The sequence below is a fragment of the Heterocephalus glaber genome, unplaced genomic scaffold (assembly GCF_053883595.1).
Source record: "Heterocephalus glaber isolate CG9 unplaced genomic scaffold, H.glaber_assembly_v1.0 deba00001504, whole genome shotgun sequence".
Lineage (NCBI taxonomy): Eukaryota > Metazoa > Chordata > Mammalia > Rodentia > Bathyergidae > Heterocephalus > Heterocephalus glaber.
In genome coordinates this window covers 46048942-46072500 of record NW_028258324.1, presented here as the reverse complement: position 1 = coordinate 46072500, position 23559 = coordinate 46048942, and the positions used below count along the sequence as shown (strand labels likewise).

The 23559-nt window shown below is 35.4% G+C and overlaps 1 protein-coding gene across 6 annotated transcripts in view; it reads left to right on the top strand.

The window, feature by feature from the left end:
• The window catches only part of Mecom (MDS1 and EVI1 complex locus), a 582840-nt gene that overhangs the window by 300548 nt on the left and 258733 nt on the right, over window positions 1–23559 (top strand). For all 6 annotated transcript variants that reach the window (XM_013071481.3, XM_004834564.3, XM_004834563.3 and 3 more), the window contains exon 2: window positions 1958–2295. In XM_013071481.3, the coding sequence (XP_012926935.1) occupies window positions 1958–2295 (338 nt within the window). The remainder of the gene's footprint in view (window positions 1–1957; window positions 2296–23559) is intronic.

Sequence of the window (23559 nt, the reverse complement as noted above, 5' to 3'; positions counted from 1 at the left end):
GTGGAAAGAGGCTGGTTGTTTAGGGGCCTATTTAGAAGATCATTAGAAAATTCAGGCATGAAAACGTGGATTGAAAGAACTGGATGAAGGTGAAAAGTCTTCCAATAAAAGTACAGCATTTAGTGACTAAATAGACTGGAAGATGAAAAGTTCAGGTTACTTTAAAGCCTTAAATAGTGATAATTAGAGGAAAGACAGTATTCTTAATGGAAATAGGGAAATGTGCAAGAGAACTGATTTGAGAGTAGATGATAAGGTTCCAGATTTTGAACATGTTAGACTTGAAAGATAATGAGTTTGTATGTTGAGAACCTATGTTCTGTAAATATAAGGCTGAATTCTGGAGTTCTTTATGTGCTTGGTTTAAATGGCATTATCTCAGTGTTTGAATAAACAAACCATCATTAGAAGATATTTTTGTATTCACTTTGTACTTCATAAAATTTTAAGATAGAAGTTGGTACTTGATGGACAATTGTTAATGAGCATTGAATGAATAAGAGAAGGAATTAGAGCTAGAACTGATATCTCTTATTCTTTAGCCATAAACTACCCTGAAAGATTGCAATAATTCATAGGACTGGAGATTTGGTAGGATCTTGAAGGTCATCTAACCTAGTCACCAACCTGAAGCTGAAATTCTTCCATATCTTTCCTTAACTTGAGGTTTTTTGCTACATTTGAACCTCATTTTACTTTTGGACGACTGATTGAAATTTATCTCCTTATAATTTTAACCCATTTTTTTAAGTTCTCCCTTTGAAGTTTTGCGAATTAGACCTAGCACGTGTGATTTTGAGTTCACAGTCCTACTAGATATGAAAGATGTATTTATTCAAAACAACTGAAATCTCCTTCAACTGGCAAAAAATTCAAGTCAGCCACTAGTCCTTTTCTTCCTTCTACCCTCAGGCCCCAAACACTTCATGAAGGCCTTAAGTGTCAGTCGGTACACTGTGGATTTCAGGGGTGGGAATGTGCTACTTTGGGAACCCATGGAACCTCTGTGCATGGCCCCCATACTGCAAGTTACTTTACCACGCTGCCCTCTCCACTGTCTGGCTTCCTCTCAGGCCACTGCCCTAGGCAGAAGACTTCTGATTTCTATCACTTCTTAATCTGGAGAAGAAATTTTTCTGTTTTGGGCGCATTGAAAGGCACCCCTCCATTCCCTTTTACCGCTGGAAAAACCAGCCAGATTCTTTAATGATTTGAGTTTTTATAAATGTCCAGAGGAATTGCTAGCTTTGCGTAACTAACCTTCTCTGCAGCATGATTACTGAGGCAAGAATATACCAAGGACTTGGTGACATGTTTGAGATGGGAGTGGAAAAAGAGAAAGAACAATCACAGATTGATATTTCAATAAATTATCTTCTACTCTAATTTGAGCATTCCTGCACATGACAGCCTTTGGAATCTTGGATGAGTCTCCCACATTTATTCTAAGAGACCACTGATTGATGTAACTTTCTGATAAATTGTATAATCCTGTCAGTATCCAATTTGGGATGATTTGGGGGTTGTTTTTACACAAAACTTTACTTTGTGTCTCTACACAGACTAATAAATAAGCATTTCATTATTATCCAGATGGATAATGATCAAGCTGGCTCATGCAAGGATCAGCAATTAAAGATTGGTTCTTTTGATTTATAGTCACCACAAATAAACTACAGATATCATAAGTTCCACATCTTCCTTATCTGTGAACCATAGAGATTATTATTATCATTATTGTGTCGGGGATCGAACTCAGGACCTTGCACTTGCGAGGCAGGCGCAGTGCTACTGAGCTAAATCCCCGGCCCAGTATAGAAATTTTTAATGAAGGAACATTTTAATAATGGTCTTCCCTACTTAGTCTTTGAAGTAGACCACACAATGAAGTATCTACTTTGGTGGAATTTTCTTTCCTATATCAGTAGGAATTCATGAAATTCTTATTTATTCACAGGTAATGAGTGTGTATATGGCAACTACCCTGAAATATCTTTGGAAGAAATGCCAGATGCAGATGGAGTAGCCAGCACTCCCTCCCTCACTTTTCAAGAGCCATGCTCTCCAGCCACATCCAGTGAAGCATTTACTCCAAAGGAGAGCTCTCCTTATAAAGCTCCCATCTACATCCCTGATGACATCCCCATTCCTACTGAGTTTGAACTTCGAGAGTCAAATATGCCTGGAGCAGGACTAGGAATATGGACCAAAAGGAAGATTGAAGTAGGTGAAAAGTTTGGACCTTATGTGGGAGAGCAGAGGTCAAACCTGAAAGACCCCAGTTATGGATGGGAGGTAAGAACATATTTTGTGCTAACACAGACATAAACCAATTCCATTTGTTACAATATATCTTCACATAAGTGTTTAAAATGAGCTCTCTTACAATCTCACTTCTTGAAAGTGTTATTCTTATGAGTTTATAATTTTTCTATAGATTTAGTATATATATGGTAAATATATTTTCTATTCCTTTGGAACTTGACAAATTTTGTGGTTAAATCATAACATTAGAATTTCTGGAAAATCTAATCTATAGCTGAAAAACCAGTAGGCAATTTCTGTGTGGGTAAAAAAGTGTTTTTGGAGATGTGATTGACCTTTGGTTTCATAGTATTTCAGTTAGACAGAAATTGGATAAACTAGATTTATTTTGGGTGTTCTCTTAATATTTATGATCATTAATAGGATATCTGGTTAGCTTTTAAATATAAATAAATGTGCAGTGCCTTCAGGACTTAATTTTAACTTTTTGTCCTCTTGCTTTATATGCATCCCCTTGTGACCTCTGTTCAAAATGCCACAATAAAAACAATTCCTGTTCAAATTCTAATATGCCAAAATTTAAAATCTGGATTTTGTTTGATTGAAAATGAGAAATCTTTCCTTAGTTTTGTTTTTAGCCACAGTCCCAGTAAAGTTGTAGTTTAGCTACATTGCTTTTAATACAAGAGTATTGATGAGATTTTTAAAAAATCACTGTAGCATTAACTGATATGTGAGTTGAATAGGTTTTAAATCAAATGCGTACAAACTTTACGTCATTATTGTTCACCTTAATATAATGGCTATAAACATTCTAATAATAAGTAACTCATTAAACTTTTATTACAAAATCTCCAGAGTTAAACAACAAGTGAGGCACTGCTCAAGATTATCCAGAAGGGTTGGGATAAACTGAGATTTAATCATGAAATCATTTTGCAATTACAGGGTTGGTAAATGCAGGGCTGAGCCTCTTTAAATGTAATACCTATGGGTTGGGGGATGAGCCTGGGGAAAATTCTGCCTTTAGAGGAAATTTAAAAATTATTATCATTTTCTCCTTGGAGTAAAATGTTTTCAACATATACATGGTCAGATATTTACTTTGAGAAATGTAAAATGATTACTTTCATTATGTCAAAGGTGAATTGTTTTAATTGCTTGAAACTGAGGATGGTTTTATAGAGTAGTTTATTACTTTTTGACTAAAGATCACACATCCTGTCCTTCAACAATTCAGTTGATTGTGAACTCAGTAGTATTCTTCACCATTTTGATGGTTAGCCTCACTTTTGACTGTGTGGATTGTCTGTTTTGGAGGTATAAGAAACAAAATCAGAGAAAGGGCTTTTCATGATTTTGGCAAATGTAATCCAGGGAGGAGCAGTTGACTTCTTCACTCTTATTTAGCTCTGTTTGTTTATTTGTTTTAAATCTCACTCCAGTTAATACAAAATCCAATCATGATCAAAAAGGCATTTTCACAAGGCACTCCTGAGTGCTCATTTTAAATTGTTCTGGTGTCAGCAGGTGTGGTGCTGCACGCCTGTAATTCTAGCACTCTGAGAGAGAGAGGCTGAGTCAGGAGGATCATTGTGAATTCAAGTTCAGCCTCGGCTACATAGCGAGTTCAAGGCCAGTTTCAACTACATAGTAAGACCCTGTCTCCAAAAAAGAGTTGTTTTCATGTCATATGTGCTTTTAACTGTAGCTGGCTTACTGTCCTATTTGGTTAGAAAAGTAATTGAGATTTAATTTATAAGACCTCTCTTTTTGATACTACTTCATTTTTTAAATGATAAGTTGAAGGAGAATAAATCTCTTAGGCACTCTCAAAATTAAACAAGAATGGACAAAATCCAGATTCAGCAATTATTGAGCAGTTACTATGCTTCAGAGTCTGCCCTAAATATTTCTTTTACAGAAAATCAGTCTTTCATAAATGAACAAATCATTTCTATCTCCAGTACTGCCTTTGCTCTTTTCTTTTTACATAGCTCCTCTTGTACATTTCTTGTTTTAAAAAATTGCATCACCATTTATCTAGGTGTTCAAGACAAAAACTGTGTCATATTGACCATACTCTTTCCCACACCAACTACGTCTAAAGTAATAGTTTCCATATTCTATCAAGCACCCTCTCTTTATACACCAGTGTTCTTACCTAAGTGCCTCTTTTCCTCATCCTTAGAAAGTTTCTATTCACTGTTTGCTTTTTCTGTGACACCACCTATGACATTCCTAATAAAAATTGAGTATTACCTAAATTTTGTTCCACCAAAAAAGGTGAATCCATTTACTAAAGAACTTGGAACACTCAGTATCCAGACTATCTGCTTAGATTCCCTAATAGAACAAAATTTCCTTTGGAGCTTGCAAAGCCAAATCATCCATGTGCAATGGCTTGATTGTGCTCCATAAATTTCTGTGGTATTAACCAGTGCTCGGCATATTTTTAAAAATAAGTCTGCTTACTAAAAAAAAAATTAGTCTGTTTCACTGCCTAAGAAAAATACTATAGACTTGGGAACTTAAACAACAGAAATTTATTTCCCCAGAATCTTGAAGTCTGTGATCGAAGTTCAAGCTGATTTGGCTTTTGTTTGTTTGTTTGGTACCAGGGATCAAACTCAGGACCTTGCATTTGTGAGGCAGGTGGCAGCACCACTGAGCTAAATCCCTGGCCCCTAATTTGTTTTTTGGTGAGAGCTCTCTTCCTGGTTTCAAGATACCTATCTCTTTGCCTCCTTATTCTGTCTTTATATGAACTTTCTTTGGTGTGGCTATATGGGCAGAGGGAGACAGAAAGATTGAAGGGGCATGTGGAGAGTCAGAAACAGGGAGGAGGCGAGGGAGGAAGGGAGCAAGGGAGGGAGGGAGAGGCCGCTCTGCTATATCTTCTTATAAGAACACTAATCTTATTGGATCAAGGCCCCATCCTTGTGTTCTTATTTAACTTTAATTACCTCTTAACGCTATCTCCAAATATAGTCCCTCTGGGGGTTACAATTTCATTCTGTAACACAGACATTCAAGAAATAACTGTTCAATAAAGAAAATGAATAACTGGATGAAAGAAAGAATGAGTGAATATAGGAATATGTGACTCTGAAAGAAGAGGCAAGGAGTGAGAGCTGAAGTACATCCATGGAGACATATAGAATAGGCAATTTAGACATATGCAATGAACTACTCAAATTCAATTTGTTCGTTTATTACTTGACCAATGGATTAACAATAACTGCCCCATATCATTAGTTGTTAGATAAGTAAAATTAAGTAAGGAAATATGGTAGTATATTCAAATAAAATGTTCAAAAGAAAAAACAAAAATGATATTATAAATAAAAAATGATATTATTATTATTTTCTAAATCTTATTTAAATAATTTTTAAAAAGTCAGTAAGATACTTTGGAAAATCCTTAAAGTTTGTATATTAGATAAATAGGATGTTTTTGAAAATATGATTTACAGACTAAATATATATGTTCAGGTAAAATACAGTGGTACTTTCATTCATGAACTTAATTCATTGTTTGATTTTGGAAAAGATGGTCACATTTGTGTTTGTGTGGGAAAGATGGCTGAGATCATGTTTGTTACCTGATGCAGTTTTCAAACAAAAGCAAATTTTGTCAAACACTTCCCTTTGCAATCCAAATTGTTTGCAAACAAAAGCATTTGTGAACCAATAAATAAGTCATAGATATCAGAAACATTGTTTTTATGGTTCTTCTCTCAAGCCAGTATTGATTTACAAGACAACTTTAAGTAATATTAGAGTTAGATCGTGATGGATACCATTTGTTTAGAACAAAAAGATCTTCAAAGATCTTTGAAATCTGGGAGTGCATGAAGGTCTGTAGGACAATAATGAGCAATATTTTTCCTAGGTTTTGAACTGTAGAGTTACTGATTGAGTGGAAAATTTCTTTTTAAAAAGTTTTGTTCTTTCAGGATGAGAGTTCTGTCGTTTATAGAGATGACCATTGTATGATAATATGGGAACTCTGTGGCAGAGCAGTGCAAAGCAGGCTTCTGCAGTGAGACTTCTCAGACTCACATTCTACTCAAGACTCTGTGTGCTAGTTGAAGGATTTGGAAAAAGTTACTCAATCCTTTGACCTTCAGTTTATTTATAGCTAACATGAGGATATTTATAACTACCCACTTAAATTTGTGAGGATAAAATTTGACATTGTGTATTGAGAGTTTTGTGTAGAGCTGGTAGATAGAACTCAAATGTTAACAACAACAACAACAACAACAGCAACTTGGCTAAAATACCTATCCAGCATGGAGTCTTAGATTAAATAAACACCAATAATTATATTTTATTGATTGATTTTCACAAATTATTCCTCTTCTCTCTTCTTGTTTCCAAGAAGGTCAAGTATCTGTGGGATGGTTTAATTATTCGACTCTGGATTTATTTCAAAAGGAAGCACTGACTATTTCCTAATTAACAAGGAAAACAAGGACTCAGGAGTAATTCATAAATTTCTTTTTAAGCCAAAAAGCAATTTGGGTGGTGTAGTTTTTATAGCCTGAGACAGGTCATTGGAAAAACATGTAAACTTTTGCTTCCTTAAAACATTGTCATTTAGCCCATCTTAGCCTATCTTTATCACCATTGGTCACCATGAAAGTATACCTGTCAGTTGGTGGCATGCTCACTATGAGCTAGATCTTCTGTTGTGTCCATCCTACCTAGAACTGGTCCAGATTAGATTTAGCTTAAATACCAGGTCTGAAATTAGCTTTTTTTCTTCTTTCCTCAAGCATACAGATATTCATTCATACATGGAGAAATGATGGCATGATTCGACGTAAATTTCTTTTATGTTCTGTTCGATTGATGGGAGGGAATAGTGGAAAGAGATTATACAGGAGTCAGAAATTCATTAAATAATTTCATGTAGTGCTTTGAAAATGCATTATGTTGTACCAATGCATTCTTGAAATGCAGTATTACAAGGAAGGTGTGCCTCCCTATATCATTTAAAAATAGATAGTTTTTATGTTTGTAAGTTTGATTTTGGCTTCTGTGATGGCATCTTACATATTGAAATATACAACCTATACTACTGATACATTAATATCCATTAAAACCAACAACATCAATATTACTCTTTTAAAATATCTTACAGATGTGGCTGTATCAGGAGATTGACAATCAAATATATATTTGAATGAAAAAAGGGGGTAATTTGAGGTTTAAGAGATATATACCAGATATCCTTTTATTTTTTATGTTTTCAGAGGTTTTGAGGTATAATTGACAAATAAAAATTGAATCTATTCAAGGTGTAAAATCTGATGTTTTGATATGGGTATATATTGTGAAATAATTATCAAAATCTAATTGAGATATCATCTCATATATTTACTATGTTGTGCATGGTGAAAATACTTAGGTATACTTGAAGTTTACTAAAAAGAATAGATCTAAAGTATTTAAATGAGAATGCTGTGCATTAGGTTTCCAGAATTTAATAATCTTATAACTGCAACTCTACCCTTTGAGCAAGATCTCATTTCCCCCACTTCCTAGTTCATGATAGCTACCCTTCTAGTTCCTGTTTCTATGGGTTTGTCTTTTTTAGATTCCCCAAATAAGTGAGATGACATGATATTTGTCTTTCTATGCTTGGCACAATGTTTTCCATGTTCACTTTTGTTGCTGCAAGTAGATGATTTCCTTGTTTTCTGAGGCTGAATAATACTTCACTACCCACATCAATACATATATGATTTATATGTAATACCATACTATATATCATATCATATATTAAAAATGTGACATATACATTTCTTATCGATTCTCTTATTCATAGACAGGATATTTCCATATCTTGGCTATTGTGAATAATGCTGCAATTAACATGAGAGTGAATATATTTATTCCAGATAGTGATTTTATTTCCTTGGGATATATACCCAAAAGTGGGATTGCTGATTCACATGGTAGATCTCTTTTTAATTTTTTGAGAAACTTCCCTATTGCTTTCCAAATGGATTTACAAATTCTACAGTGGTTCTACAATGTTAAGTGTTCTCTCTTCTCCATATCTTTGACCACATTTGTTATCTTTTAATTTTTTTGATAATAGCCATTTTGGTAAATATTTTTGATTTGTGTTTCTATGATAATTAGTGACTTTGAACACCTTTCATATACTATTTGGCCATTGAATGTCTTCTTTGGAACATGATCTATTCAGTACCTTTGTTCATTTTAAAATTTGTTTTTTATTTTTTTGCTATTGAAAATATGAACTCCTTATATATGTTGAATATTAACCTCTTATTGGGTATATTGTTTGGAAATATTTTCACTTATTCCATAGGTTACATTTTGATTTTGTTGCTTTCTTTGCTGTGCAGAAACCTCTTAGTTGGATATAATCAAACTGTTTATTTTTGCTTTTGCTGCCACTGCTTTTGGTGTCATATACAAAAATTCACTGGCAAAGTTAATGTCATGGAGATTTTCAGCTATGTTTTATTCTCAGAGTTTTATAGTTTCAGGACTCATGTTTAAATCTTTAATTCATTTTGAATTGATTTTTTTGTATGGTGTAAGACAGGGATCCAATTTCATTTTTTCACATGTGGATATCCAGTTTTCCCAGGATTATTTATCAAAGAGACTATCCTTTTTCTATTGTATATTGTTGGCACCTTTGTTGAAGTTAGTTGATCATACATATGTATTTTTATTTCTGTGCTTTCTACTCTATTCCACTGGCCTATGTGTCTGCTCTAATCCCAGTTATATTAGATATCTTTGAATGGTAATATATTCTTTCTGTGCTTCTCTGTGCCTACATGGACAAAAAATGAATTTTAGCTGGTTTGGCATTAATTCTAGTGAAAACTGTAGCTTATTAAGGAGAAAGCAAGTATATATAACAGATGTGATACTTAGAGTTAGTTAACTAAGAGGTGAAGAACTTCATCTTTGTATAAGTTGATTCCAATGGAAGCATAAGACCATCAATTATCCAAAAGAGTGTTTTCAATTGGTAGTCAAGAGAGTGAAATGGAATTTAATAATACATGTGTATTATTAAAAAAGCCTCATTACAAAGTATTTATATTTTTGCAATATTATTTAGAAAATAGTATAGTTTTGATTTTACTTTATAAGGAATTAAGATCTCAGAGATATCTTCTTAGAAGAAAACTCCTGCCCAGAAAGAAGACAAATAGATTCAAAACAGTTGAAAATTTACTCCATTACTGTTATTCAGACCACCCCTGATATCTCCTACTTATTTACAAACCTTTATCATGCTATTAAGCACTTATTACATCAGCTTTCAGATGAAACTTTTATTCTATCAATCAAATGCTGCTGAAGACACAAAATAATTTGTTTGTACTTCTTAATCTACTCCTCGGAAGTCAGGTGTAGGTTGTCATCTGATACACAGCCAATGATTGCAGAACCCACACTATACAACATCCACAAATCTCCCCCTCCCTACCCTCCCTACATATACATATGCCTCGTTATTTTAAAAAATTATCATCTAGGAACCTACCTGTACTGTACTTGATACTTGGTATCTTCTCTATGTAACCCATATAAATCTAGATGCTGACTCATACTTCCACATTGGCAGTAACTATAAACAAATTCTTCTGCAGGTCTCACAAACACAAAACAAGTCAAATCTTCTTCAGGAACATCAAAAGAAGATTCCATGTATACCACTCTTCAAAACTTAAATCTGTTCTGCCTATTTGTGTCATTCACTTTCTCTTTCAGTATCTCATAATTCAGCAGGTGCTGATTTCAGACTCTTGCCTCTGTCCTCTAAAAGTTCTCCCAATCACTTTCCTCACTGTTCAAGAGTCTACATGTCTATCTTTGTTTTCTTAAAATCATGCAGATGAATTTATCCAATATGATCTGTTCCCATTCTCTGATTGCCCAGTATTTATAGTTAGCTAATAAATGAAGACCCAATAGTAGACTCAAGATAGAAGACTCTTTCCTCCTAGGGGTCAGGTTGAACTGAGGATAATGATACCTCTGCTCTAAAGTCTCTTATTCCTTCCACAACTACACTTAGTGTTTTCTTTCTTCACACAAGATGTGCATACATGTATTTCCAATGGCTACTGGCCAGTGAGCCCATATCACAGATCCATGAGAGCTGGACACTTTTGTGCCGCCTTCCAAATGGCTGACAATGTTACCTTCCTGTGACACTGTAGTCACCACCCATATTTCCCAGGTGTGAACGGCATGGTGCTGAATCCTCACCTGGTTGGCAGCCACAGGTGTGCATGATTTGTTTTTTCTTTTTTCATTGTTTAAATTCTTGTGGTAAGAATTCAGCATGTGTATAATGCCAGAATAGAATCTCCACCCTGGCACAGAGGTAAGCGACCATGAAAAAAGGTGATTTTTATTGTCTTGCAATACTACCAGTCTGAATCCTTGTTTTCCTGGAAACTTCACCCAAGGGAAAGGCTTTGCCTAACCAGTGAATTGGGATAAAGTAATCTCAGATGAGCACAAAAATTCTCCTTACATGAAGCTAGTCTACAGGTAGGAGCAGGTTAGCTGGCTCTGCCATCATTTTTGTTTTTCCTTATTTGAGCTGGCATCAGTACAACTATAGGGATATAGGAAATCTTAGACTTGGTTTCCAAAGGAACATAAACCATTTTAGAATGTTGTTTTTGACATATAAATTTCTGTTTACTTGATTGAGACTAAACAGTAGGAGCCCACAAAGAGAGTAGTACTGGATGGCGTTGTTCTGTCTTCCTGAGGTCTCCCCAGGAATTCACTAATCCAAGGATCAGTCAGCTCCTTAGAGGGCAGGAAACATAAACCTGGAGGTCATTGCTGACCTTGTCCAACCTTCACAAAGTGTCAGCAGAGCTTAGCTACAATAACACTGTTTGAGGGAACCAGATAGCTGGAGGAGAAGAGCAACTATCAGACTAAGCCAGAAGTATGGGGCTGAGGCCAGTTAACCTTTCATTGTCTTTTCCCTTGCTAAGCACTCCTGCTATGTTTTCTCTTGGCCAGGTCATTATATCTGTAAAAGCAGACTCAAATTCCTTAGGTTTCTCCATTTTTCTTTGTCATAGACCTTGTTCATCTTGTATCTAGATGTGCCCCAAAGCCTCATGTGGTCATAGGTGAAGCATTTCAGAGGTGGCTGGATTTAGGGTGTGTGGTGCTGGGATTAAGGATGTGATGCTGGGATTAGGTGTGCCCTACCCTGGATGTGATTGCTACCTGCTCTAGGGGTGGGTAGCCTGGATGGAATATGAGGAACAGAAAGAGGGCTGCTGCCGTAGCTTGCTGTTTGCTGCTTACTGCCTTCTGCCTGCCCTGCTTTGCCATGGACTATTTCTCCTCTGCAATGCGCCTCTACCATGCCACCCTGCCTTGGAGTCAGCCAACTGTGGACTGCAACCTCTCCAAGCTGTGAACTACAATAAAGCTTTCCTCCTTTAACTTTTGGTGTCAGGTATTTTGTCTCAGCAATGAGAAAAGTAAATAAGACAGGCCCTTCTTCACTTTTTCTCTTTAGAGTCAATTTATGTTGTTTTTACTTACATACACATTTATTTGCATAGATGAGGGTTTACGGTAGAGTGGTCATATAGTGATTTGACCTAAGGTACTGTACCTCTCTGAATACGGGCACTGGTGCAGGGCAAGTTAGAGATATTTCCCCAGTGCATGCAAACACACACACACACACACACACACACACACACACCATGAATATCATGTAGAACAACAAAAGCTTGATACAATTTGCCTCCATATCCAAAGGAAATCTGGTTGCTATTCATTCCCCTTAAGTAATACAAATGTACCACAGTGCCATGGTGACATATGTTAGAGGAGCAGTCATCTCAAAGGGCAGCAGATGGGACCTGTAAATCATACCTGGGGCAAAGGAGGTCACATGTGAATATCTAAGAGTCAGCTAGCTTTGTACCTGGATCTCAGGCTTTTACAATACAGATATTTATTTTTACATGCTTTTGAACTAGAGACACTAGCTGAAAAGAACTGACTCTAATAATCCAGAGAAGTAAAGATTAAATATCACCTGAACCTTTAAAATCAATTTTACAGCTATTATCCTTTGAGATTATTCTTTGAAATATCCTTTGGTATTTCATCTGTTCAAAATACCTATTACTGCTATTAATTATGGTATCTCTTTAGAGCCTAGTTCTAACAAACAAACAACAAATAAATGAGGTAAAATTCTTACAATGAGCTCCAGGATTGAGAATGGTCAGCTACTTGTCCAACATTTGCTTAAAGCTTACTTTATATCAAAGTCATTGCCCTCCCTTCAGAAAGAGCTCTGTTGTCCAATGGATGATACTAACAAAGAAAAAGAATTATCATTGTGCTTAATAAGAGAACTGACAAGCAATCATAATTCTTTCCATTAAGTAAATATGTTAGAAAAATTTATTATGAAATGCGAGCCAGGAATCAAAGATGACATCCTTGCATTAAATACGGTAGATGCCATTAAGGAAAACAGTCAATATGTCACTAAGCCATGGCCTGTAAAAATTAAATTGATTTGGTAAATGTAAGTAAGATAGATCTGTTTGCTTTCATCATCAATTTTGAGTGGGTGAACAGGTGATGTCACCAACCTGGGAGCGATAAAGATGCAGGACCATCTGGAAAGGCAGGTGATGAATGGGCAACTGCTTTTGGATAGTGACAGTGCTGTGGTACTTTGTCACTTGGGATGCAGTACTTAATAACTTTTCAATACCATCATAATAAATTTCACTGCCTTATTAATATAGAAATGGTGAGTTATTACCGTGATGGCGAGTGTAAATAACTGGAGATGCAGCTGTCAAAAGCTGATTGTTTGGGCATGTTTCTTTAAGCAACACAGTTGACTTGTGATAATCAACCTATGTCTATACCAGTAGAGTTTATTGCACTTGTCAGAGGAAAAAGTAGTATTATTCAAAATTATATGAAGTTGTAATAAACAAGTTTAATATATTATCAGACTTTTCCTGTAAGTTTGCAAACACAAGGCAATAAATCATTTTTAATAATGTCTTTTCATGTAAAATAATGTCCTTATGCAGTAATAATGTTTTTTCTTAACTATTAACCAAACAGTCGACTTCTTTGTATGTGTTTTAAAGGGCATTTTTATTTGTACTTTTCAATCATTGGAACTCTGTCGCATGAAATCCTTTTGCAAACAAAGAGCTAAGGCAGGAACCCTTAGAACATTTCATTAACAAGCTCAAAAGTTGCTGAGTACAGGCCATGTCACACATTTCCATTTTAATTGAACAGATGTACTTAAGAGTAAACCGCAGCAAATGAAATACAGACAAAATTATAAACACGTGTCACTAAGAAGGAGGCAGGAAAGAACCTCTGATGAGCATCTGTGTATGTTTTATGAAGCCAGAGACTACCACTTCATAAGTTTGTCGCTGATCTCTCCGTCTAATGAGGAGAAACAAAATATGTAGATAGGTGTAAGTTGAAGATGAATTACTAGATCAATCACTTAACACCACTCAGGGTGTCTACCATTTTTTGGTGGGGAAATAATTAGATCTGGGATGCTGTTTTTATTTATATACTGGGTGTTCAATCTGGGGTGGAATATGGAAAATTTCCTCTTTCATGTCACTGTGATCTTTATATTGTTTCTTGGGCAGGCTGACTTTTAATTCTGACATTGTCTTTCAGGCCGCAGTCTGCCAGCCTCTTAAATGAAATGCCTCTCTACCATTTCTATTACTGCTGAAAAGAAAGCCAGCAGTCTATTAACAGGCAATAAAGTTCAGGAAGCCCAGGACTCATTTCTTGGGTCAGAGGTGAAAATTGCATACTAAATGAAACAAAGGTGTGCCTTGATCGCTCAAGAAGCAGCACCAGAGAGAACACACGTGTTCTTAGCCAGAGTCTCCCACTTAAAGGGGAAGGAATAATCGTAATAATGTTGGCTGATGGAGTTAAGTACTCAGTTGAGAGAAATTATATCAATCTGACAAATATAGCCTTCACAGGAGATAAACTCTCTAATGATCTTGAATGCATATATTTATCATTTAATTCAACAAGCCTATTCCCTTGGGGTTTTGACCAACTATATTTCCCCTAAAGTTTGGAAATTTTTTTACTAGCCCAGAGAATAATGGCCATTTGTCAAAGGGCTGCAGCGCTAAACACAGTTGGAAGTAAAGGACAGGAGAGGGGAAAAAATGGCTAATAGAGTCTTTCTGCCTCAGAGAATATTAATAGGAAGTTTTATTGATGCATGAGCTGTGGTATTTCATGGCTGAACAGTAGGTGGCACACAGTGTAGTGAAGAAATGGGGAAATTTTAGTCTAAGTGATTTTCATCTGATTTAATTAAATTCCAAATATGTCATCAGCATACACAGCACATTAATTTGCAAAAAACTAGGAACACTAAATAGTCCTGAAATGTACTCATTGGATGTGGAAAAATCAAAAGGATCTCACAGAAATATTAGCAAAAAGTCTAACGTTTCATCAGGTAAAGTGTGTGTGAAACAGGAAAGCCCATGAATAAAGGGGCCCTTGTGTATGGTGGGCTTTTCCTCACTGTTGTTCTGGTCTTAACTTGATGAAGTGTATTACTGATACACCCAAAGCCCTATGACTCTTGTGTCATCCTTTGTAAGACTGTCCCTGCCTTTATCTGTGCTCAGTCAGCTGTTCTTTCTTTGGGGCAGTCACGTTGGTAACTGCAATATCTACTCACAAATAGATTTCTGTAAAACCATATTATCCTTTAGGCCTTCACTACCCAGCCTGCCAGCCTGCTTCCTCAACAATCTAACCATTCATGTGGCATGGCTCTCTTGCTTGCTTTTTTGCCATATGTATGGTGGTTTGTGTTTTAGGCAGACTGTGTAACACGGTGGAACAAACACTGGGCTAGGTACCAAGAGCCTAGTTTTCACCCCAGGTTGGACTTAGGACCTTGGAAAAGTCACTTGACTTTCTCTTAAAGTCTCACTAAGATCCATTCTAGATCTAACTTTCTGATTCTTCAAATTGTCTCTTTTACTCCTTTTTTACTTTTTTCATCCTTACAGAATGCTATCTATTGTCATGATATTAGAGGTTTTATTTAGAGTGAGGTCATGTGTTTGTCTTTGTACTTTGGGAAGAATATAAATTAACTTCAAACTAAGTTATATATATATATATTTTACTTATTCTCTTTTATAAAACTAATCTGTGATCATGGTTTGTTAACTGGAAACCAGAGAACCTTTGCTATATGCATCTCTCCTTGAGTTTTATTTTTAGCAGAGAAGGCAGCTTGAAACTCATTTTAAGAGGAAAGTAAGTTGGTTAGAGAGCAGATTCTATTCTTAGCCATCTTTGAAAATACATAGTATGGATTTCATTCTATTCCTGAGATGTGACAAGTTCAGGCTTAATGTTGCTTATATTCTAATGCACTTTGATCTCTCAAATATAACATGGATGTAATGGGTTTTCTTGAGAGAAACAAAAAAAGGAAAGGTAGTACAAAGTAGAAGGCAGGAGACAAATGATTCCTTCATTCAATTTCTCTACTGTAATTAGATTTATTGTATTAAATAAGTGCTTAGGGATTTCCCCCTCAAGTTTCTCCTTTGGAACAATAGGAGATAATATAGAATCTACCTTCTAGGATTTTTGTGAATGCTAAATATGTACATTACATTGTAAAGTACAGTACTGGGCTTAGAGCAGGTCTTGGCAGCTTCAGCAAGTACTTCACAAGTAACTTATTTTAATCATCTCTGTCACTATATCACTGTTATCCTTCCAAATGATGGATGTTTATTGCATCCTTGTGAAGAAAGGTATGGGGGAATTCAGTCTTTTGGGTTGTCAGAGCCACAACATTGAATAATTAAATATTTTCCCTTTGCTAACTACCAATGGGAAGTAGACTTCCTTAGACCTAACATGTATGGAACATTGGTTAATGTTTAGATGGAGTTTTCACTGAAGACTTTGTAAGTGTCCCTACACAGTGCCAAAGAAAAGGAGAACCAGGAGTTTTGTTTCTGTGTTTAATTAGTCTATGTTGGTATAGCAACAGGGTAGAATTGAAAGATATGAAAGTTCAAAATTTAAAACTTCAGAAGCCTAACTTTTCTGATATATTCTTTTTTAAAATTAATTTTATTGGTACATTTTAGATATACATAATGATCATATTTATTGTAGGGAACTTGTACCTGTATATGATATATCTTGATTCTTTTTTTGCCATTTCCCCTCTCCTCCCTTCAACCCATCTTCCCCTCATTTACAAAAGCTTTATTTCCATTTTTTTCTTTCCTTTTTCCTCCAATTCCCTTTCCCATCTGAACATTTTCTTAACATTTCACAATATCTATTATTCATTTTGGTCCTTATTTACATTTTCAGTTTTTCACACTAGAGAAATCATGCAATATTTGAACATGTGTGTCTAATTTATTTCATTTAAGAGTATGGTCTCCAGGTGCATCAGTTGCAATGGGGGATCTCAATACCTACTGTCACAAATAGACAGATTGAGTAGACAAAAAAACCAACAAAGAAATATCAGAACTGAACCTAGTCTGTGAACAAATGGACTTAGATGTCTACAGAATGTTCCACCCCACAACATAAGAATACACATTCTTCTTACCTGTGGATGGGATGTTCTCCAAAAGAGATCACATACTAGCTCACAGAACATGCTTAAATGCAAAGGAATTGAAATTATCCCATGCATATTATCAGACCATCGTGCAATAAAATTGGAAATCAATGGCAAAAGAAACCACAAAAACTACATAAACACATGGAAATTAAATAACACTCTCTTGAAAAAACAATGAGTCATAGATGAAATTAAGAAATTAGACAGTTTCCACAATTAAATGATAATGCCAGAACAACATATCGGAACTTATAGGATGCAATGAAAGCAATTCTATGAGGGAAATTTATAACTGTAAATTCCCACATCAGGAAAACAGAGCAAGCTCAAATAAATAACCTAATGTTGAAAACCTCAAACTTCTAGAAAAAGAACAAGTCAAGCCCAAAGCTCATACAAGGGAGAAAATTACAAAGATCAGATCAGAAATTAATGCAAATGAGACTAAGAAAACAATACAAAAATAAATGAATGGAAGTGTTGGTTCTTTGAAAGATTAAATAAAATTGATAACCCCCTACCCAACCTTATCAAAAAAGGAAAGAAAAGACTCAAATCCATGCAATTAAGAATGAAAAGGGTGAAATTACAACAGACCCTACAGAAATTCAGTAGATCATCAATACCTACTTTAGGAACTTGTACTCAAATAAGACGGAAAACAAGAAGTGGACATATTCCTAGATACATATGAATTACTGAAGCTGAATCAAGAAGGTATAAAAATTCTAAATAACTCAATATCAGTCAATGAAATTGAAGATGTGGTTAAAAACCTACCAACAAAGAAAAGCCCAAGTCCTGATACGTTCACTGCTGAATTGCACAAGAAATTTAGAGATCTAATACCACTACTCCTCTAACTCTTTAATGAAATTGAAAATGAAGCAATACTCCCAAAATCATTCCTGGAAGCAAGCATAACCCTGATTCCAAAACCAGAGAAGGATCCAACCTAAAAAGAGAACTATAGGCCAATTTGGTGTATTCTTGCAGCAGTTTCCTTTGAAGGACTTCCTCTTCTCTACTTCATTATTCCTCATCTTGGTCTGCAGCACTCCTGTGTCTTGTAAATTCTGCCTCCTTGGGATTCAGCTGGAGAAGAGTAGGGCTGATTTTCTTTGGCAAGGAGAAGTGTGATCTGGTCTGTGGAGCTAAGGAAGATCTGGGTGCCTTTGTTCCAGTTCATGCTGTTCTTCAGGAATGGCCACTGTGGTACCTTTTTAATAACCTGAGAAGAAACATTCCCAAAGACAGCAAGAGTCTTCTTAGGCCATCAGTGTTGATCTTAAATGAAGAAAACATGTTCTTTCAATTTTTCAACAAGACATTGACCTTCTTCCATGTGAAATAACAACCTTGGCCATCTGGGAATTTCCTGCCTTCCTAGGCCTGCTTCATCAGTGGCCTGTTAAGTGGAAATGATTCTGATCACTAAGAATAATATCATAACTCAGTATATTGTGATGAAGTATAGGGAAGTATTCCAGAGAAGTGGGAATACAACTTCTACTATGACTGTTGCTTGTTTATTCTAACGTTTAGAAAAACTGTAATATCTGGTGGGTTACTATCTGGGAAGAAAGTTGGGGGATCACAGATTCAAACTCTACAGAAGACTCATTAATTTGTCCAACATGTTAAGCTTTGCTTTTCACCATTACCTTTGAGTATGTTTTGAACTCAAAAAGTATCAAAAGTTGTATTTGTTATCTTACAAAGAAATTCCAAAACATGTGCTGCTGAAAGGTGAGGGCAAACTAACAGGATAGTAGAAGAGAGACATTTGAACCATATAGTTAAGAATTTCTGGCTGACAGGAACAGTAGCCCAAAGTTAAGTTTGCCTAAGTATGTTTGAAAGCTTTCCGAAGGAAGAGCTTGATTGGCAGGACCAGTTCTAGAAGCCCCTGCTTCCAGGGAGCAGAGTGATCATGTCTTCTCACTTTTCATAACCATTAAAACTGTGTTAATGTCTCTCAGTGTCCACAGCTGGACTAAGGTGTCTAAAAACTGACGCATTGTATGATTCTTATACAAATTCTGCTATATCCTAAGATCTCTCTTCGTATGGGAGATTCCATTGAGGACAATGTGGATTTAGTAATACACTCAAATGGAACATTTAAGGAAATTTAACTTTCTGGGTACCTTCCAAAGTATGGAAATGTGTCATGGAAGATGGGCCTCTGGAGATGTTAATTCTATAAGGATATTGTCAGCAATATAAAGGTTGAAAAATAGTTGAGTTTGACTCTTCATGAGCCAGGGTAAAAAAAATAATGAATGTTTTTGATAAAGCCACAAATTGTTGTGGTTCAAATTACAGAGCTCTAGTGTGGACCCCTGAACACTGGTTTGTCAGGAACACTATGAAAGGGATTATGGTGAGATGGTGTACAGTACATAACGTTGCTTGGTGGGCTTGACTCAACCATGTTCATTTGAAGGTTGTTTTCTTGCTCAACTACCTTAATTGCTTATAATAGGGACATAGATCTCCAGATGACTTTACTTTGGGCTCCAGAAGTCTTCTGTGAATCTCATTGAGAGTGTAAGATGTAGTTGTTAGGTATGTCGTTGTAAAGTATAGAAGAGTTCTGCCTTCTACATATAGTACAGATAAGCAGTTTAGAGCGTTGATCCCCAATCGCAATCCCCTAAGTAGTGTTCAGAAGGGAAAAGATTATTTCTCTGTCATTTTCTATAGAATAGGATGAAAGGCATCCTATTCTATAATTACATGGGGAAGGTATCACTTAGGAAATATTAGGACTTTTAAGTCAAGAAAAGCAGAATTGTAATGTGATATGTTATAGATATAGGTGAATGTGTTCTTTTCTTTTTCTTTTTAACCAAACTCTGGTAGACTAGAATTAGGGCAGGTAGGATGGGGCTATAGGATTAGTTAGTTTCACCTGAGAAGAAAGATGAAAAAGAAACACTAACTACAATGGTAGGATATTAGAATTTATTCACCAAGCTGGTAGAGGTTAAAAATGCAGCATAAAGTAGGTGGTTCTTCTACCATCAGCTGCCATTCAGCAAGAATCTGTCAGTGTGGATTTTTCTGTCATCATTTTGAAAGCCCTATATATTTTCATCCTTGTTCTAACTTTTGTAAGTTTATACTACTCTTATGGAAATAGCTACATTTACTCTCTGAATTAAATAGCACTTGCTCATTTTTAGTCTAGATCTTAAAATCTTCCTGGAGACTCCTGAGCTTGAGAGTTTAAGGACAGAGAGACTGCATTTGGACAGTTGGCTTTTTGTCTACTTGTCCTAGGGATGAGACCTTTCTACTATCTTGGCTTTCTGTTCTATAAGAGAAAAAGTGATTTTTTGTGGCAGTAGAGGAAGTATCATACTCTCTGAAGTAATACACTGGCTCTTAGTACATTGTGTAAAGGACAGACACTCCTAGGTAGATTACAAACATAGTGGCTTTGAAGATGTGCCTTAGAAGAATGTGCAGCAATGAAACTAGTCTATCTAAATTTTTAAAACGAGTGACTGTATTTTCAGGAAGAATGGAAATCTCTATTTAATATGATTCCTTTGGTCATTGAGATGTGTCAGAAACCCTGCCCTTTATTCTGAAGTGCCATTGTGTTAGCTGAAATGTAAAATAATAAACAGCTGACATTTTTGGCACAGACTAAACATCAAGCAAATGACATGACTTCAAAGCTCTTGAGAGAGTTACAAGATGATAAGACGCCAAAGGAAGAAAAGTGGGAAATGGTCACAAAATCTTCTGTTCGAGGTAGTGGGTTCCTCAATGTAAACTCATTTACCTAATTCTTATACTGTATTAGGTAGGTTTTGTTTATGTGGATAACTTTTTCAGTTTGGATTTATATAAAGCAATGATGAAGCACAGAAGATAGTTCTAGAATTCAGTCTTGCTTTGCTCATTATTAATTAACTCACATATTAACACCAGAAGTGCATTGCCTGTCTACCGTGTGTCCTCAGGAAATACCTCAAGAATTTAGCAGTGAGAAACAACAGCTTTCTTTTTTTCCCGTCTCCTCTTCCCTTCCTTTCTTTTTTCCTCTAGTTTTCTTTTTGTTTATCTTTTCTTGTCTTTAGTAAAATGGCAATAGAACTCTCTTTACCTAATAGTTTCATTAAATTAATTGAGTGGCCACCTGATACATATGTCACCTTCCTTCAGAACAGATATTGACAAGATTTTACCACCTGAGGGACAGTTAGTCATTTTGAGAATGCAGGTGAGAAGAACGTCTGTATTTAGTCACTTACAGGGGCATTTGTCTATACCTGAAATTAGCTGCAGGAGTTAAGCATGTGCTTATGAAAAAGCCAGGAGGTATTTCAGGTCCAGAAGAAAATTTCCTAATTTAATATCATTTTCTTTCTTCTTTATATTGGTTACTTAGAGAAAAAATACATATATTTTTAACTTAATGTCCCAAATCGCTACAAACAGGAGATAGAACAACAGGTTTGGCTCTTTTTTGTGGTTTATAGAAGCATTCTCTCTGGCTCCATGGATCCATTTGTATTTGGGCTTTATATACTATAAAATTTTGCAGGTTTGAAGACAAAATTGCTTGTTAAAATCTGTGACATGTAGTTTTAATGAATGTTAGCCACATTTTAAGGCTGTAGTTACGTAGCTGTTAGTGTTCCCAGCATTCCTAACAACGAACACAATTATCAAAACTATTTACTGAGTACTAGTGGGTATTGGTAAACATTTTTATGAGCTTTCACGAGTACATTAACCATAACCCATGTACCATGGCATAAAGTTTTGAAAGAGTGAGAAATTGAGCAACTAGGATCCTAAGGCTCTGTTGACATCAACTTTGGCAGATTTTGAAAATTTTGTGATCATTTTTTTCCTTATGTGACATTACTCTTGTTCATTCTTCAGAAACATTTGCCTTAGTGTGGTGAATTATAGATAATTTGATGCAACAGGTTTAAGTTACCATTTTCATAGTGAAAAGAATAGCTTAGCATGATCCCAATTTTCCTTGGTTTCCTCCCATTCTCGAAAGAAGCAGAGGTATTCACATTTCTTTGTCTAACAGTTTTATAATGTCTTAAGAGATTAACAGTGAGCGTGAATAAGGGCCTACGGATTAGACAACAAAAAGCCTGGGACGTCCACTACCTTGCTTGCAGATTTTACATTTTCCAGCATTGCTGAGCGAGTATAGAAACTAAGAAAAGATAATAAGTACCAGAGTCTCAAAAGTGTTTAGTGATTCAAAAAATTCAGATGTCATGTCAGAACTGACAGACTGATGGAGCCGCCCGTGGCAGGGCCTACTTTTTTGTCTTATGTTGGGCTCTCATACTGAGTGAATGCAGATGTTATCGTGGTACCCCAGACAGACAGTCAGTGAAATGTGACAAGCTGTCAGCAAAGTTACACTACGTTGATTTTGCTAAAATATCCACAAGCTTTATAGTTTCTCTTTATATATAAATTTTAAAAAAGCCCTCTTACCTCATTTAGCCAAGAGAATGGAAGCTGTTGGAGAGACCCCTTGGGACTTTGCCATCCTTAGACTATCTTGGGTGTTTTCTCTGGGGAAATTACAAATTAGTCGTAATGCACCCAAATATTGGAATCCCAAAGTATCTTCCAATAATTTTTTGATTTGTTTTATAATTTTGCTCAAATTATATTGGACCTCGACACTTTGGCAAAGGGCATTTCAAATAGAAAGAGTAAATATATTTTCATTTGAACTTGGAGCCAAGACGAGAGGTTAAAAATATAAAGGGCCACTTTAAATAACAACAAAAATCTTTCTTAAAAGAAGGTTAGGTACAAAACATGAAAATGTGAATTTAGAGTAATTAAGAACTGAGATCTCTGTTTCTACTCTTTATTTTTTTAGGCACTGACAACACTGGCAAGAGAAAAATTTCCATTGAAAACAATCAGTTCATGAAAATCAATTATGTTTGCATATGTGATTTAGACATTTACATTTTTCACACAAAACTGTAAAAAAGAGTAAAGAGGAAATCCTACAGAATCTTCAATGGTATAACATTTATATATAAAGATAATCTAAAGATAATGCTTGCTTATTAAACCATCATTTTTTGACATCAATTTCAGATTCAATCAATTTGACTCAAGAATTTGGAATCAGAGCAAGCAAAAAAAAAAAAAAGAAAAAAAAAAGAACTGAACACAACCAAATGAAGAAAATAAATAAACTTGGAAATTTCAGTCTTAACTGTGTTGCTTTTAGTGATTTAGTGATTAATGTTATCCTTTAAACCAAAAAAGACATCAGTGATAACGTTTAACAAGAGTTTATTTGTAGCCTCTGCGTACAATAATTGCTTGTTTTTTACATGCCCTCCAAGTGCTCCTATCATGTATAATCTATTTAATTTTGAATTACAAATTGTTTGGTGGAAGATTTCTTTGCAATCCTAGTTTCCACAAATTAACCTCTGTTTATACATTCAATTTGGAAACTAAAGGTGAAAGGAAAACATGAGCCAGACTTGTTTTGTTCAATTTATATTGTCACCGACGACATTATCATACAATGAGAAACTGTTCTG